Here is a 13,917-nt window from a genome sequence, read left to right on the forward strand (position 1 = left end):
ATTTTACCGCTCCTTTGAATTCAATCTCCAGCAGTTAAGAAAATCTGCAAATATCTGTCCTGTGTGTGTGTGTTGGGGGGCGGAGGAGGGGGTTGGTGGCGGGGGAGGGACGGGGGCTGCAGAAAAACAGACAGACTTGAGGGGTATGTATGTGTTGAAATAACTTCTGACTCCAGACCCCAGGTAAAAGAACACTGGGCCTTCAGGGACACATGTCCTGGGCAACAAGGTCAACTGTGACATGTCTTAAGCTGCTTCTCATTTTGGTTTCTTCCTCTAAGAGGATACCAGTTATACCTAGTCAAGCAGCGTTTCTAGATTTTTCTACATTCAAAAAGCATCTGGTGCATTAGAGTTCATAAAAATTAGGAGTGGGTGGTAGGTGGGGAGAAGACCAAAACGACCCTTTTAAGCCTTGGAAGTGGGTATACTAGGGATGGACACGACGTGGCCTCAGGTCAGCCTCAGAATGAGAAGGCTCTTCTCGGAACTAGGAACAATCGAGGAACGTGGCTCCCACACTGTCTTCAGGGCCACAATTCTGCTGAATAGCTTAAACGATCCAGAAAAACTGACTGTTCCCCATCCTTTCTCTAACTTGGGTACATGTTAAGACTATTGAAAAGTAGCCACAGAAGCAGATACGTATTTTGACTACATGGGATCAAGGAGGATATTTAACTCATAAGAAAACTGTCCTACAGTCTGTGGGGAATAAAGGAACACTCTTGAGACATTGATCACAGGTCTCTGAGACCAGATTCCTAGAAATCAGGGGCGGGCTAGGGTAAAAACTCCAGTAAAATCAACCATATGACACCAGTAGAGATGAATTTGAAAAGGTTAATGGTCTGGAAAAAGACATTTCTAAAACACAGGCTAGGAACTATTACTAAGAGGAAGTGCTCTTGTTAATAAGCTTCCTTAGGGAAGAAGAAACTAGGACAGATGGGGCAATCATTACCACCCTAAAGAACTCATTATTGTCTAAAGCTCTCCTGATTATAATTCCTGTCCTATTTTTACAGAAGTGAAGGGAGGATAAGTGGTGCTATAGGAAATACTCTGAAACTTCTACAGACAGGTGGTCATCAGAAAACTCCCTGAAGCATTCACCTTGTCCAAGGCTCTCCTTGCTGGAAGGTACGAGAGAGTATTTCTGGCCTATACAGAAGGCTCACTCACTTCCTGTCCAATCGTGTAGGCTTTGTTGAAATAGCCCTGGACTTGGCTTCACAAATGTGGGCTACACTTCTGGCTCCACCATTAGCCAGGTCTGTAGACCTGGGCAAGGCCTTATCTGGGTCTTAACTCCTTTAGCCTATGAGGAGGTTAGGTGCTAATCACTAGACGGCTTTAGTCTTTTCCAACTTTTATTAGTGTTCCATTAGTGCAGGGGGAGCCCTCAGGGAAGCTGGGAAGTGCAGAGGAGAAGAAAGGGAGAGAGATGAATTTCTTTCTTCCCTTGACTTTTATCCCAGTGAACAGATGGCCTGTATATGAGAGGCCACAATTCAGACATGGAGATAAAGTTGAGTCATTAAAACCACAAGCAGACTCGATCATCAGCCTGTAACAGTAGCAGAAATACAATCACATGGATTCTTCCCCTTGACAGGCAAACCTCTGTTCTCCCACACCCTGCGGATCACAGCAGCTTACACGTCACTTTTAATGAACTAGCCTTGATAGTAACTTCCCTCTTCTGACTGCTCAATGGGTCTTTGTATACTGGTCACTCCCTCAGGTCTCCAGAGATGGGAGATTTTTTTAACATTCCTTTAAATCCTAGGGAGAAAGCTAGTGTCTTTGAATAGAGACAGCTGCCTCCCTGAGACTGAGGAGGGCTGTGAGGCGGATCTGCTTGACAGCGCTTCAGTTTTCTGGCTCAAAGAAATGGGCCAGGAGGTACAGAAACAGCTAAGCAACCAGCTAAGTCCAGTAGCCACTCAGGGAAACCCACAGCCACCAGAGCCTTTATAGTTTGAGAATGGGGCCTTCTGGGTCCTGCCTCTTTTCTTTTCCTCTTAATCCTATTGTCACTGTATTAAAAAATATTAAAGCTCGAAAGGACCCCAGAGGCCTTTCCAGTCCAACTCTCATTTTATACATGAAGAAACCGAGTCCCAGAACCTTGCCTAAAGTAACCTAGATAGCATCAGAGTTAGACCTGACTTTAGGTCTTTTGGTCCCTACCTAGTCCTATGCTCCGCTGCCCAGCCTTCTACTTACATTTAATGTAAGGCCACCTCATATGAAGTGAATGCACCAAGGTCTAAAGAGCTTATTAGAGTAACTAGAAATGTCTCCCCTGAGAGAATCTCCCAGGTATGTTCAGGTATGTTTAGTGTACCCAGAGCCCAGAAAGATAAGGTTATAGGATGGAGCCCATTTAAAAGGTATGTAGTTTTCACTTTCACCTGCTTTTGGCTTCACTATCTCCTAGTGTAAGTCCGCTCCTATTCCTTCTTGCACTGGGGAACAGTACGTTGACTAATTCAAGTACTCTGCTGAAAAGCTAGGTTCCAACAAAATCCCTGCTTCCTCTGCCTGGGAATCCTGGGTTCCCACTTGGGAAGAAGTGGAGAATGGGCCTCCCTGGCAGAGGGAAGTCACTGATGTCTGGCCGCCTGTGCACAGGAAGCATCTGGGATTCTAGCACAGTTCCACAGGAAGAGGCTTAAAAGGGAATTCCCCGCCAAAGTCTGATGCAGGTTGACACTCAGCTGAGAGGACAGAGAACAGTGATGCTGTGTGCTTTCGTCTGGTTAGAAATGCTTAATGCAAGGCCACATTACCTTATATGGTGGGTGGGAAACAGTGTGGCAGAACCTCTAAAGACTAAACACGAAGAAATACTACTAGTTGCATTCTCCACGCAAAGACTAATCTGTAAGGCTAAACACTCTGTCCCAGGAAGTCCTACACCCATCACACCCACCTCTCCTCTCCTGTGGAGAGCCTGTACCCAGAGGAGGCTGGAATATGGGCAAGAGTTGCAACCAAAGATTCAGTATCGGGAAGGTACTGAACCAGACACAAGGGCCCTCAGGAGGGAAGTTCCCTCTGGATCTTCTGCGGGTGAGTGGAAACAGGCAGTTGGCCATGACAGATGAAACTCACAGTGACCTACAACATTTGGGCCAGGACACTATGTTTACATGAGCTAGTGTGCTCTATAGCCTTGACCCTCAGGTCCCCTTTCCAGGCTGTGACAGGTACGACAAGCCCTACAGATGCCACTGTTAATAGCTAAGCACAGGCTGAAGCAAACTGCACAACTGCTCTGCTATACAATAACCTTAAGTTAAAGCTCACATCAAACAAGCCTACGAATGGACCAGCCAGGGAACAGAGAACACAACTCTACCTCCCCCAGAAACAGAAACCCTTAATAATGCCTTTTCCGTTATTCCCACCCTTCAACCTAGGAAAGAAGCCATCGCCCCAAGCCCGAGATGGACCTCACTGACACGTGGTGCAGGCCAGCCCCACACGAGCGGTAGCCCTGACTATACCTTCTTCTGGACTGGTCTGCAGGCCACTGTGCACTTCCTTCTAAGGAGACTTATCCGCTAATCCTTCCTCATACTAATGCCTGGATCATTTGTCCTCCTATCCCCATAATTCTTCTTAGAGGCTCTGGCTCAGCGTAATCCACTTAAATCTTCCAAAGGTCCGGAGAGAAAGTTGCAGGTGAGTAAATGGGGATGGCAAGGGCAGTGGGGGCTAACTGCACCCAAGGAAACGGCAGCTCTCAGACACAGCACAAGCCTGCCCTGGAGATGATGATCTGTGTCTGGGGTTAACGATGCCTAACCTCCTCTCTCTAGGATTTTATACTTTTTATTTATTATTCTCTATCTCTTCTGCTTGAGAAGTGGAGAGTAAGGACTCCTGACTTATTTTTTCCTTTCTATTTCCTACATCTACAGTAGTTTTGTATTCCAGTCAATTTTTGTTTAACATACCCACCAAATCTGTGTCCTGCACCCTGGTTCATTTGTTCCAGGTTTCTCCTTCAAAGATGGGGAGAAATGCAAGAATAATCAAATGTGACTGACTGCTATCAGTCTCATAAGCCCCAGTTCTCCAAGTCGGTACTTTCTAAAGTGGGAGGAAGAAGACTAGACAATCCACTCTAGACACGGGGACTCTGTGGGAAGTTTCTAAGTCCTCGGAGCATCATTACCTGCTCTTCAGCCCAAGACAAGCAGGACCATGAGCAGAGAGGCCTCAGCCCCTTTAACACGGGGAAGGCTCCATTTGCTTACTTACCCTGACGGGGTCCTCTCTTTCGTCGGAATGCTGCGCCTGATTGCAGAGCTTCTAGAAGACTGTCCATCACACCTGTTTCATCACCTTCTGTCGTGAACAAAATGGAGATGTAAGCTTATCAGCCCGAGAAGCATGCATGTGTTGAGCCCCACATGAAATGCACGACAAAGGGCTCAACCTCAAGCCTCAGGCCACGTTTACTTGTGTCTGTTTGAAAATGATTGAAACAAAAGGTTTCACTGCCTACTAACCAGTAACCACTGTAAACTCCAGGATATTTTCCTGCAGTGCCCCCTCCCATCCCAGTCAGGGCAGGCACACAGAATAGCAGGACTGCCCAACTCCAAGACCAGGATAACTAGAGACTAGGATTATGAAGTTATTTAAGAAAGAACTACATCTCTCTTTATCCTAAAATGTTTCACTCTCATTCGCATAAACCTTTCACAGAGAGCCTGGTTCCAGTTTCAGAGCAGGAAAGATGGGAAACCTCTGATCAAGAGTACATTTCACTGAAGTGCTGCCCCCAGTGGCTGCATCTCCCTGAAGCCAGCTTGGCATCTAAGAAGAGCATCCTGGCCGGAATAGGAAGAGTTAATGTAGAATCCTTGTTCCAGCCTGGCTCCGTTTCCATGGCAACAGCTCAGGGAGGTGAAATCCAAAACTGTGAAATCCCAAGGAGCCTGGAGGCTGCCAGCTACGCGGCAGGGCTCACTGCTCCCGGCGCCACCTGCTGGCTGAACATCACCATTGCAGCTGACCTACATTCCAACCTCATTTGCTTGCCCTGGGGACCCTGCTGTACCCTGATGACTGGGTACAGTCCTCATCTCACATCAGCTGGACCCTACCTTGCTCTGTTGTGTCCTAGACAGTACCTAGGGGCAAACTACAGAGGCCTGGGGAGAATGGAGAAAGGTGAGGGCTACTTGGTGTGGGCTTTAATAGCATTATTAGAAAAAAAAGTTTATGGCTTATACAGAACTGGGGGTAAGAGCAGGGAATCGCTTCCCAGAAAAGTATGAAGAAAAGAGAAAAATGTAGGCTGTTCCCGCTGCTTCAGGTCCCTGATCTTGCCACAACAGAAGCTTCCAAAGAAAAGTCCCTGGGAGTAAGAGGTGTTAGAGCAGCCCTTCCCTCTTGTGCTCAGCAAAGCCCTCTGATTCTTGCCAGACCCAGCGGCCCTGAGAACCCCTTCACTTAGATGGCTTGCAGACTCTCAGGTTCAAGAAGGGTGGCATCAGCTCAGTGTCGTGTACAATGTATGCCGTATTTCCGCTGGAGCAGCCAAAGGGGGGCAGGGAATCGGCAGCAGGAAAGAAGCAGAGGCAGGAAACAGAGGGCCAGTAATTGAGGCCATATGTTTCAACAAAGACATGCTTCTGGTAGTAAAAGAGAGATTCTGCTGAAGAAAGGAGGGTGGCCGGCTCCCCCATCCCCTTTCCAGAAGTTCAATCCATTTACAGTCTGATAGGTGTGGACGATTGTGCTGAGGTACTAGGGACACAGTACTTAGTGAAATAAGCAGAAAGGAAGGACAAGCCACGACTAACAAGCAGGGCCAGGAAAACATTTTGGGGAAAAGAACAAAAGATTTAGTAGAGGGTATGGAAACAGACCAAAGGCATTTGGATGGGCAGAGGGAAAGAGTACGTGTTACAGCAGTATTAAAATCGCCGGGGAGATGAGACATAGTGCAGGAACCAGCAAAGGAGAGAAGAGGATTCGAGCATGGAGAACTGCCCTGTGCATGTCACTGAGTTGGGGTGAAAGTCCAGCACCAGGATCTGCCAACAATCACTCGCCAGGAATTGTGCTCAGACATGAGCTGTTCTCTGGCCTCTAGATTCTAGACAGAGAAGTCTTCCAAATGTTCCTGTCTCAACCCATCCTCCTTCCTCCTCCACGTCTTACCTGCATTCATGTCTATGAGTTGCTCCCTCTTCTGCTGCTTCTCCAGCCGCTCCTTCTCGGCCTTCTCCTTGGCTAGTTTTGCTCGCCGCATCTTCTCCTCTGTCTCCCGCCGCTTCTGGTTGTCCTTGACTGCTTGCTGTGGAGAAAAAAAATAAACACATGGGTATGTATACACTCACACTGCACACCCACCACCAACCAACATGAGCCCTGTGGACAGTGAAAAATGTCCACAACAGTCAGTCAACAGGTCTCCCTTGCTCACCATGAACATATTCTTAAAGTTGTGCAGATCCATGAAGAATTCTTCTACAGACAACTTCTTGGGGTCGAAGAGGAAGTACTCGCCCAGCTCCTTATAGAGGGTCTCCATGTTAGAGTGCATCATCCGCAGCTTGTTATACTGTTCCTGAGCATCCTTCACAAAGCTGTGCAGCCCAAGAGTAAAGGACCAACTTCGAGAAGCAGACCCAGTTCTCCCCCCAGAGGAAGACTCAAAGATACGTGCTGGCATGCAAAAGGGCGTTCGATACAGCACTGCTCACAAAGGCAAAAGCCAGAAGTGATCGCAAAGTCCAAAAGAGGGGAATGGTAAACCATAAACTAGGGTACACCTACGGAATAGGAGGTGGCAATTAACAAGGGGGCTATCCTGAACATACTGCTGTGGAAACAGGGCTAAGACATATTGTGGGCAAAAAGCATTAAGATGCAATTTTTGTTTAAAATAAATTCATGAGGTGCAAATCAGGAAGAAGTCCAGTGGCAGTGGTTACCTTTGGGAAAGGGAGGGGAGAGGGAATGTGTGTGTGCGTGTGCACGCACAGCAGAGACATGGCAGACAGTAAGGGATCAAGCAGGACTTTTAGTTTATCCGCATGGTTTGCTTCCCCTGCCAGAACAGTGAGAATGTTTTCAAGAACTATGTATTTAATGAAAAAAAAAATTTTTTTTAAGAGAGAAAAATTGTATGCCACCAGATCTATCCTGTTGCCCCCACGGGAAGCTCTTTCCCTCCCTAGGATGTAACTCCCTCCTTTTAAGAAAGGATATAGTCATTTTTTCAACAAACTTGTCTTTCTCATCTGTGGCAGCTGGGAAATTCTGAAGATCACGTTCCACATCAGAAATTTGTTTCTTCATCTGATCTAGATTCTTTTGCAAGTTTTCAGCAGAAACTAAAGGAAACACAAAAACAGACAGGAAGCGCTTACTAAATCCAGTCTCAAGACCCTTAGCTTCCGCCCTTCAGGGCACATAGAGCTCCAGTCCACATGGACAGCTAGTACTTAATTATTTTAGTTCTCTTATGTCTTCTCTAGTTGTTCCACACATCTTTCCAGTGAAACTATAAATTACTTGATGACGGAGCCTCCAGTCTCCCTCCACAAGCTGTACAGTACTAAGAAGCTTTATCTGATATAAGAATCTATGAAATCCCCTAGGATCTTGGTCTCATTTATTTTAGAGAACAGGGTTTGGGAGGAAGGACACATATGCAGAGAGAGGCAGGGCAGAGGTCTGTTCCCATGTCTGCCGAATGCCATTTTTTCTTTGCCCAGTTCCAGAAGGGCGAGGGCTGGTTTCTCTTAATCTACTCTATGCTTTCTGCATGAGAACAACTGTTGCCCTGGACTAACAACAGCTGCCTTTCTTCCAGGTGTTTTTGGTGTTCAATGTTTCCCCAGGAAACACTTCCACACATGGAGACCTCTCTTCTGCCTGATACTCCTCCCTTGGGGCTCAGACGCCACTTAAAACAGTCTGAACTGAAGGTGACCTAAAACCTTGACCGTGTCTTATTTCCCTCCCAGTGCAGAGATCTCTGGGGCCTGGAAGGTCCTCTGGCTACGCCCCCAACCTGTCCCACCTCGGCTGGCTTTCTCCACATGGGCGAGCTCATCCGGGAACTTGAGGACATCAGGATAGTCAGTTTCACACAACTCGGCCAAGAAGTGCAGCAATGTCATCTTCTGATCTGTGGACTTGGTGTCTCGAAGCTTGAGGAAGAGGAGAAATTGTTAGCCCTGACGTGCCCGAGACTGCCTTAAGCCAAGAGCAGTTTGCCACACTGGGCTCACAGAGGCCGACAGCCTTCCCTTCTTTGTCCTGCTCCAACACTCTGGCTCACCTTACAGAGGAAGCTGATGTTGAAGCCAAAAGCCCCCGCGTTCCTGGAGCCAGCATTCATATAGTTGCCGACGAGCAAGGTAATCTCCAGAAGGCTGGAGAAGTTCTGGCTCTTTCGCAACTCCTCACACGCGGCCGTCACGGAAACGATCTCTGGCTTGATATTCTCCACTTGCTCGCTGAACTGCAGCCTGAAGAGGATGGCATTGAGGCGAGGCCGCAGGCGGGGCACAGTGCCCATCTGGGGGGAAGACGAGCAGTTCCATTACAGCCAACACAGACTGAGAAGTAAGAAAAAAGAAAAGATACAGGCTTGAGCCCCCTATGGGAGCATCTGAGTTTCAGAGTAGGGAGGAGAGAAAGAGAAAGACAGGTTCGAAATAGACCAGAGGCAAGGAGCAAGTGCTGGCTGCTCTTGGGAGCAGGAAGCAAGGGGGTCGGAGAAAAGGCTGTTGCCACAGGCCAAACTCACCACCACGCCAAACTGCTCTGACTCGGCCAGGTCATCGTATTCGTCCTTCAGCTCGGAAAGCATTTTTAACTGCTCTGGCTCTGGCATCTGCTTAATGAGGTTCTGAAACAGAGAGGGGACTGTTTCAGTTTGAGGGGGATGAGACGACAACTTGAGCCTCTTGTCCGTCCCTCACTCTGCCCAACGACCTCTAAGAAGGAAACATGGGCCTGGGACTGGGGGTATGGGGGAATGGGTGGCTGGTGAGGTGGCAGGACTTTTGAAAAACATACCAGAAATAACCTGACCACCAGAGAGATGGACGCTCACCCAAAGCTAGCATTCTTTAGGTCACCAATGCCAGAGGAGGGTCCCCGCTCTCTAAGCAGAGATGAGGCTGGTGCGCAGCGATGAAAGAGCCGGCTCCAGCAGGACAACCTTGCTCCTTACCTGGATCATAGACTCAGTCAGAACAGCCTCGTTCACCTCCAGGATGACGTTCTTAATCTCTTGGTAGGGCATGCGGAAGGAACCCAAAAAGATTGCTGCCGGAAAATGATATAAAGACATGTTCCTCTCAGTCTCTTGCTCCTTCCAGTCCACCCTACAAACCTATGCCACACACAGCACTCTTTTATAGTCACTATCAGAAACCCACGAGTGTTAGGGGGTGGGCCTTGCCAGAAGTGGTTTGGGCACAGGTGAGTGGCCTCAGGCATTCCTAGTTGACAGCATTGCCAGGCTGAGCCCAACACAAAACACTGGCAGAGCGGATTAACAAAAGACCCAACAATCTGCTGTCTATAAAAAACTTCAAACACAAAGACACAGGTAGGTTGAAAGGAAAAGGCTAAAAAAGACGCACCATGCAAACGTAAGCTCTCAGAAGCTCCTCACTGTTTATATAGTTAAAATCCAAGTTCCTGAGTCTAGTGTTTAAGGTTCCCACCTCACAGCTTTCTCTCTCATTAATCCCCACCTTTATGTCACACAGCAGCCACACTGTTCCAAGCACCATGTTCTGCAAACACTGCGACTCCTTGCCTTTGCTCCTAGAAGCCTTTGATCTTATCTATTATACATCAAAGCTGTTCGCCCCACTTATTTTAGTTCCCGACTCCCATGACTCCATCCTCAAAGCCACCATTACTTAGAAATGCTCTGATTCTTAAACTGCCATATCTCATTCCCTAACAAACACTTCCTACCCTTCTAGCTCTCTCATTCACTAACCTCTAAATTGGCCCTTCCACCTCATAAGAGTGGGCTCGCTCTCCCGCTCGCTTGCTCGCTCTCTCTCTCGCTCTCGCTCTTTCTCTCTCTCTCTGGCAAGAAGGCTGACCATTCCATTTTCTCTGAATGTATCAGTTCCACTTTGCCTTCTCTATGTAACCTAGACCTGCTACGGTCTACCACTTCACTGCTATTATTCTCATTTCTATGACTCCTATTTCTATTCTCATTTCCTTCTCCTCCAGTCTCTGACTAATCCAGCCCTCTCATTTTTTTTCTCTTATACCTGGGCTGATGAACACTGCTAGTAAAAACTGTAGGTCGGAAGCTATGAACTTGTGATGGCAGCAATGATTGCTGAGGCCTCAGCGCTGCCCAGTAATCCTCTAGTGTTCCCTAGCCCATGCTCCCTGGCCGACTTTGTGACTCCACCAAAATATCCCATTCTTCCAACTGTCCCATCACTTCCCCATGTTCTAAGATCTTGCTGAAAAAAATTGAAGCCATTGGTTAAATTACTTGCTAAGCTTTCTCTATGTCACCTACAGACTGAGCATTAGGGGCCCTCAGATGGAGCCAGACAAGAAAAGGCTTGGGTAAGGAATGTTTTAGAATCATCTAGAAGAAAACTTGTAAGCTTACAAGTAACTATACCCATGTACTCATCCTTTGCTCATGTTTGAATGGAACAGGTGGCCCTAAGGACCTTTTCCTTTAGCATATATGCATACATAATCAAGTTTCTCTTATCTTAAAAAAAAAAAAAAATTCTCAGACCCAATATTACTCCCTAATTACCAACTTCCTTCTTTCCTTCACTTTATAACATTTTATTGTCTGTCACTTCCATAGCTCTCATTTATTCTGTCCTCACAGAGTCAGTGAAAAGATGGCAATCATTTGTTTAGTGTCTACTCCATGTGAGATATAGTACCTTAAACAAAATCTACATGCATGATCGCATTTAACTTTATTCATAAAATCCCTCTAAGTTTGTATTCTCAGCCCCATTTGATAGAAAAAGAAACTAATACTTTGAGAAGCTAAATTAAGCCAACCACCCAAGGTCACACTGCTCGTAGGGGTTGGAGCTAGGATTTAAATACAAATGGATTCCAGAGCCTCTGTTCTTAACTCCTATGCTACACTGAAAATTATTCTTGCCTTAGCTACTGGCTTTCCTAATGCCAGATCCACAAGACACTTGTCCTGTCCTGATTTTACTTGGCTTATGTCTTCATCTGACACTGCTGACTACTCCTACGTCTTAGGACTATTTCATACTATTTTCTTGCTGCTCCTTTCCAGCTCCTTTCCTTTGAGGTTGCCCCCCATTTCTACTTGCTCCTTAAATATCAGTGGCCTTCAAAGCAAAGCAAACTCAAGGCTTCAATTATGATTCATATGCTATCTCCTAAATTCGTATCTCCAGCCAGACGTTCCTGCTGATTTCTACACCCAAATGCCTATTACACCCATCCTTTTGGAGGAGTCCCATGGGCAGCTTAAATTCTAGCCTAAAATTAAATTAATCATTTCCACCCACCACCCTGCCACCTCACTCATGTCCACTACCTACTGCTTTGCCCACAAGACAGAATCTGTTCCTACTGGATTTTCCTATTTCCAGAATGGTACCACTCTCTAAAGAGTGATTTAAGCCCAAGAAAACATCTCCTTTATCCCTGAGTTAATCACTAAGTTCCATTAGTTCTATCTTCTTAATATTTTCTGCCTTCCTATTCATTCTCACCACTTTAGTTTCAGGCCCTGATCACCTGAGATCTAGTTGAAAGCAATAATATAACTCATCTCTCTGCCTACAATCTTCCCCCACCCTAGCAATGCAGCCTCAAAACTCACTGCTGAAGTAGCCTTCACCCAAATCACACAGGGTTGTACCATTCACTTTCCTGATTAAAACATCTTCAATAACTTCCAGAGTTTTCAGGATAAAATATGTAATCTGAAGCCTAAGCCTCTCAGAATTTATTATGACCTAGCCTCTATCCAGTCCTTGAAAGCTTCTCCCACTACTCCCTTACACAGGGTCTTTACTCAGCTGTATTTAACAACTTGCAGTTCCCGGACTGCATACTGTTATCTCAAGCCTCTGTGCCTTCATACATGCCGATCCCTCTGCCTGAAACAAGCCAGCCCTCCCCCTCCACTTAATTCACTGTCAGTAGTTCTTTCAACTCCATTTAAGCAATACCTCCTTTCGAATGACCTCTAGAATGAGCTCTCTCCAGTACTCCCCCTGCTTGATTTAGTGTTCTCATAAGCATCCCAGCACGCCTCCATTACAGCACTGATCAATCCATGCTATTACTTTTCTGTCTCCACCAGACGTATGGTTTATGAGGATAGGGACTATGTCTCACTCAGTTTTGTATCCCCAGCACACGAGTGGCACTTAATAATTTCTGAATCACTAAATTACACCTCCTAGATCATCCTACCCTTAACTAACCTAAATTCTCTTCCTGAATTCTGTAGTCCATATTGATACCACTCAGTTGGAAATAACAATGCATTACTCCACTTGTATCATTTTCTAAAATATTAATTACTCATGTTTTATGTTCCCAGAGATAAATCTTGAGAAAAGGTATTCTCACTTAGTCTCCATAAAAAGACTTACTTACAGACACTATTCAGTGATATTTGTTGACAATGATCTAAGATTATATAGCCAAGAATAATGTAAAGCCTTACTGTTCTCACTGTATCACTAAATTCACTTATGGGTATATGTACTCATTACTTGCGTGACCTTGGCCAAGTTACAGCATCGGAACTTTAGTTTTCTCATTTAGAAAAATGGGGACAACAGCCACACTGCAAGATTGTGAGTGGGTTTTATGAACTATATAAATGTTCATCTCTTGAACACGTGCCTAGTATGTGCCTAATAGAGCCTGCAACATGACAGATCCTCAGATATTTGTTGAGAAAATATGTAAATCTATGTTACTAGGGAGATCAACAGCTAAAATGAACAAAAAATGAACATACCTCCTGATCGTCAAAGAAGTACTACCTATATCAACTTTGCGGCGGAGTTTCTGATCTGAAATTCTGCCACCAGAGTTATGAGTAAGGTAGCAAGTTCAGAACAGAACTCATTGATCCCACTCTGTGAAGTCCAGGATTTACATTATTTATTCTAAACCGCAAAGTTATTTTAGATTTAACTGAAGTCAAGCCAGTGCCTATATTTAAAGGAAATACTTAAAAGTAAGAAAAAAGGACAGGTACAGTATCCAGAACATTTGTGGTAGATCTTCTGTGGATGTAGTAGAAACAGTAAGAGTTTTGAAATAAGAAAAGCCAAGATTCCAATCTCAGACCCGCTTCTTACTTGCTATGTGACTAGGCAAATTCCTAAAAGTCTTAGCCTCTATTTCCTTACCATAAAACTGTATACTAACAATCTTGCAGTGCTATTGAAGAGATTAAAAAAGATATCAGCAATTCACTATGCGGTGCCTGGCATACAGCAGGAGCTCAACAAATGGAAGTTTCTGGATCCACCAGAATCAGGCTCTTAGAATCACAGTTACTCACAGAGATTCTGGGCTGTCTTTGAATCCAACACCTTTAGCTCTTTTACTTTTTTCTTTTGCACAGATTTCTTTTCTTCTCCACCTTCCTGATCCTTCTTGGCTAGAGAGAGAAAGATTAGAAAAACATTAAGAGCAAGCCACATCTGTGCCTTATTGAACGATTGTCCCAGCCTGGAAAGGCCCCTCACCTCCTCTCTATTAATAAAGGTCTCCCGATCATAACCTATAAGGCAAAGCTCCTCCATGACCACCCACCCTCCCAGTACTGACTCCCCCCTCCAGCTATAACAAATATCTCATTTCCATGTCTTAAATAGTTATCAATAATGCTTTCCCCACCTA

General features: G+C 45.7%; 1 protein-coding gene across 3 annotated transcripts in view; it reads right to left on the minus strand.

The window, feature by feature from the left end:
• DIAPH1 (diaphanous related formin 1) overlaps window positions 1–13,917 on the minus strand; it is a 90,841-nt gene that overhangs the window by 4,219 nt on the left and 72,705 nt on the right. For all 3 annotated transcript variants that reach the window (XM_011367423.2, XM_011367422.2, XM_023534851.1), the window contains 8 exons: window positions 9,224–9,318; window positions 8,795–8,896; window positions 8,324–8,563; window positions 8,063–8,192; window positions 7,246–7,370; window positions 6,458–6,622; window positions 6,193–6,328; window positions 4,279–4,365 (listed from right to left, as the gene is read on the minus strand). In XM_011367423.2, coding sequence (XP_011365725.1) covers window positions 4,279–4,365; window positions 6,193–6,328; window positions 6,458–6,622; window positions 7,246–7,370; window positions 8,063–8,192; window positions 8,324–8,563; window positions 8,795–8,896; window positions 9,224–9,318 — 1,080 coding nt within the window. The remainder of the gene's footprint in view (window positions 1–4,278; window positions 4,366–6,192; window positions 6,329–6,457; window positions 6,623–7,245; window positions 7,371–8,062; window positions 8,193–8,323; window positions 8,564–8,794; window positions 8,897–9,223; window positions 9,319–13,917) is intronic.

The sequence above is a fragment of the Pteropus vampyrus genome, unplaced genomic scaffold (genome assembly GCF_000151845.1).
Source record: "Pteropus vampyrus isolate Shadow unplaced genomic scaffold, Pvam_2.0 Scaffold134, whole genome shotgun sequence".
In the NCBI taxonomy this organism is placed as follows: Eukaryota; Metazoa; Chordata; class Mammalia; order Chiroptera; family Pteropodidae; genus Pteropus; species Pteropus vampyrus.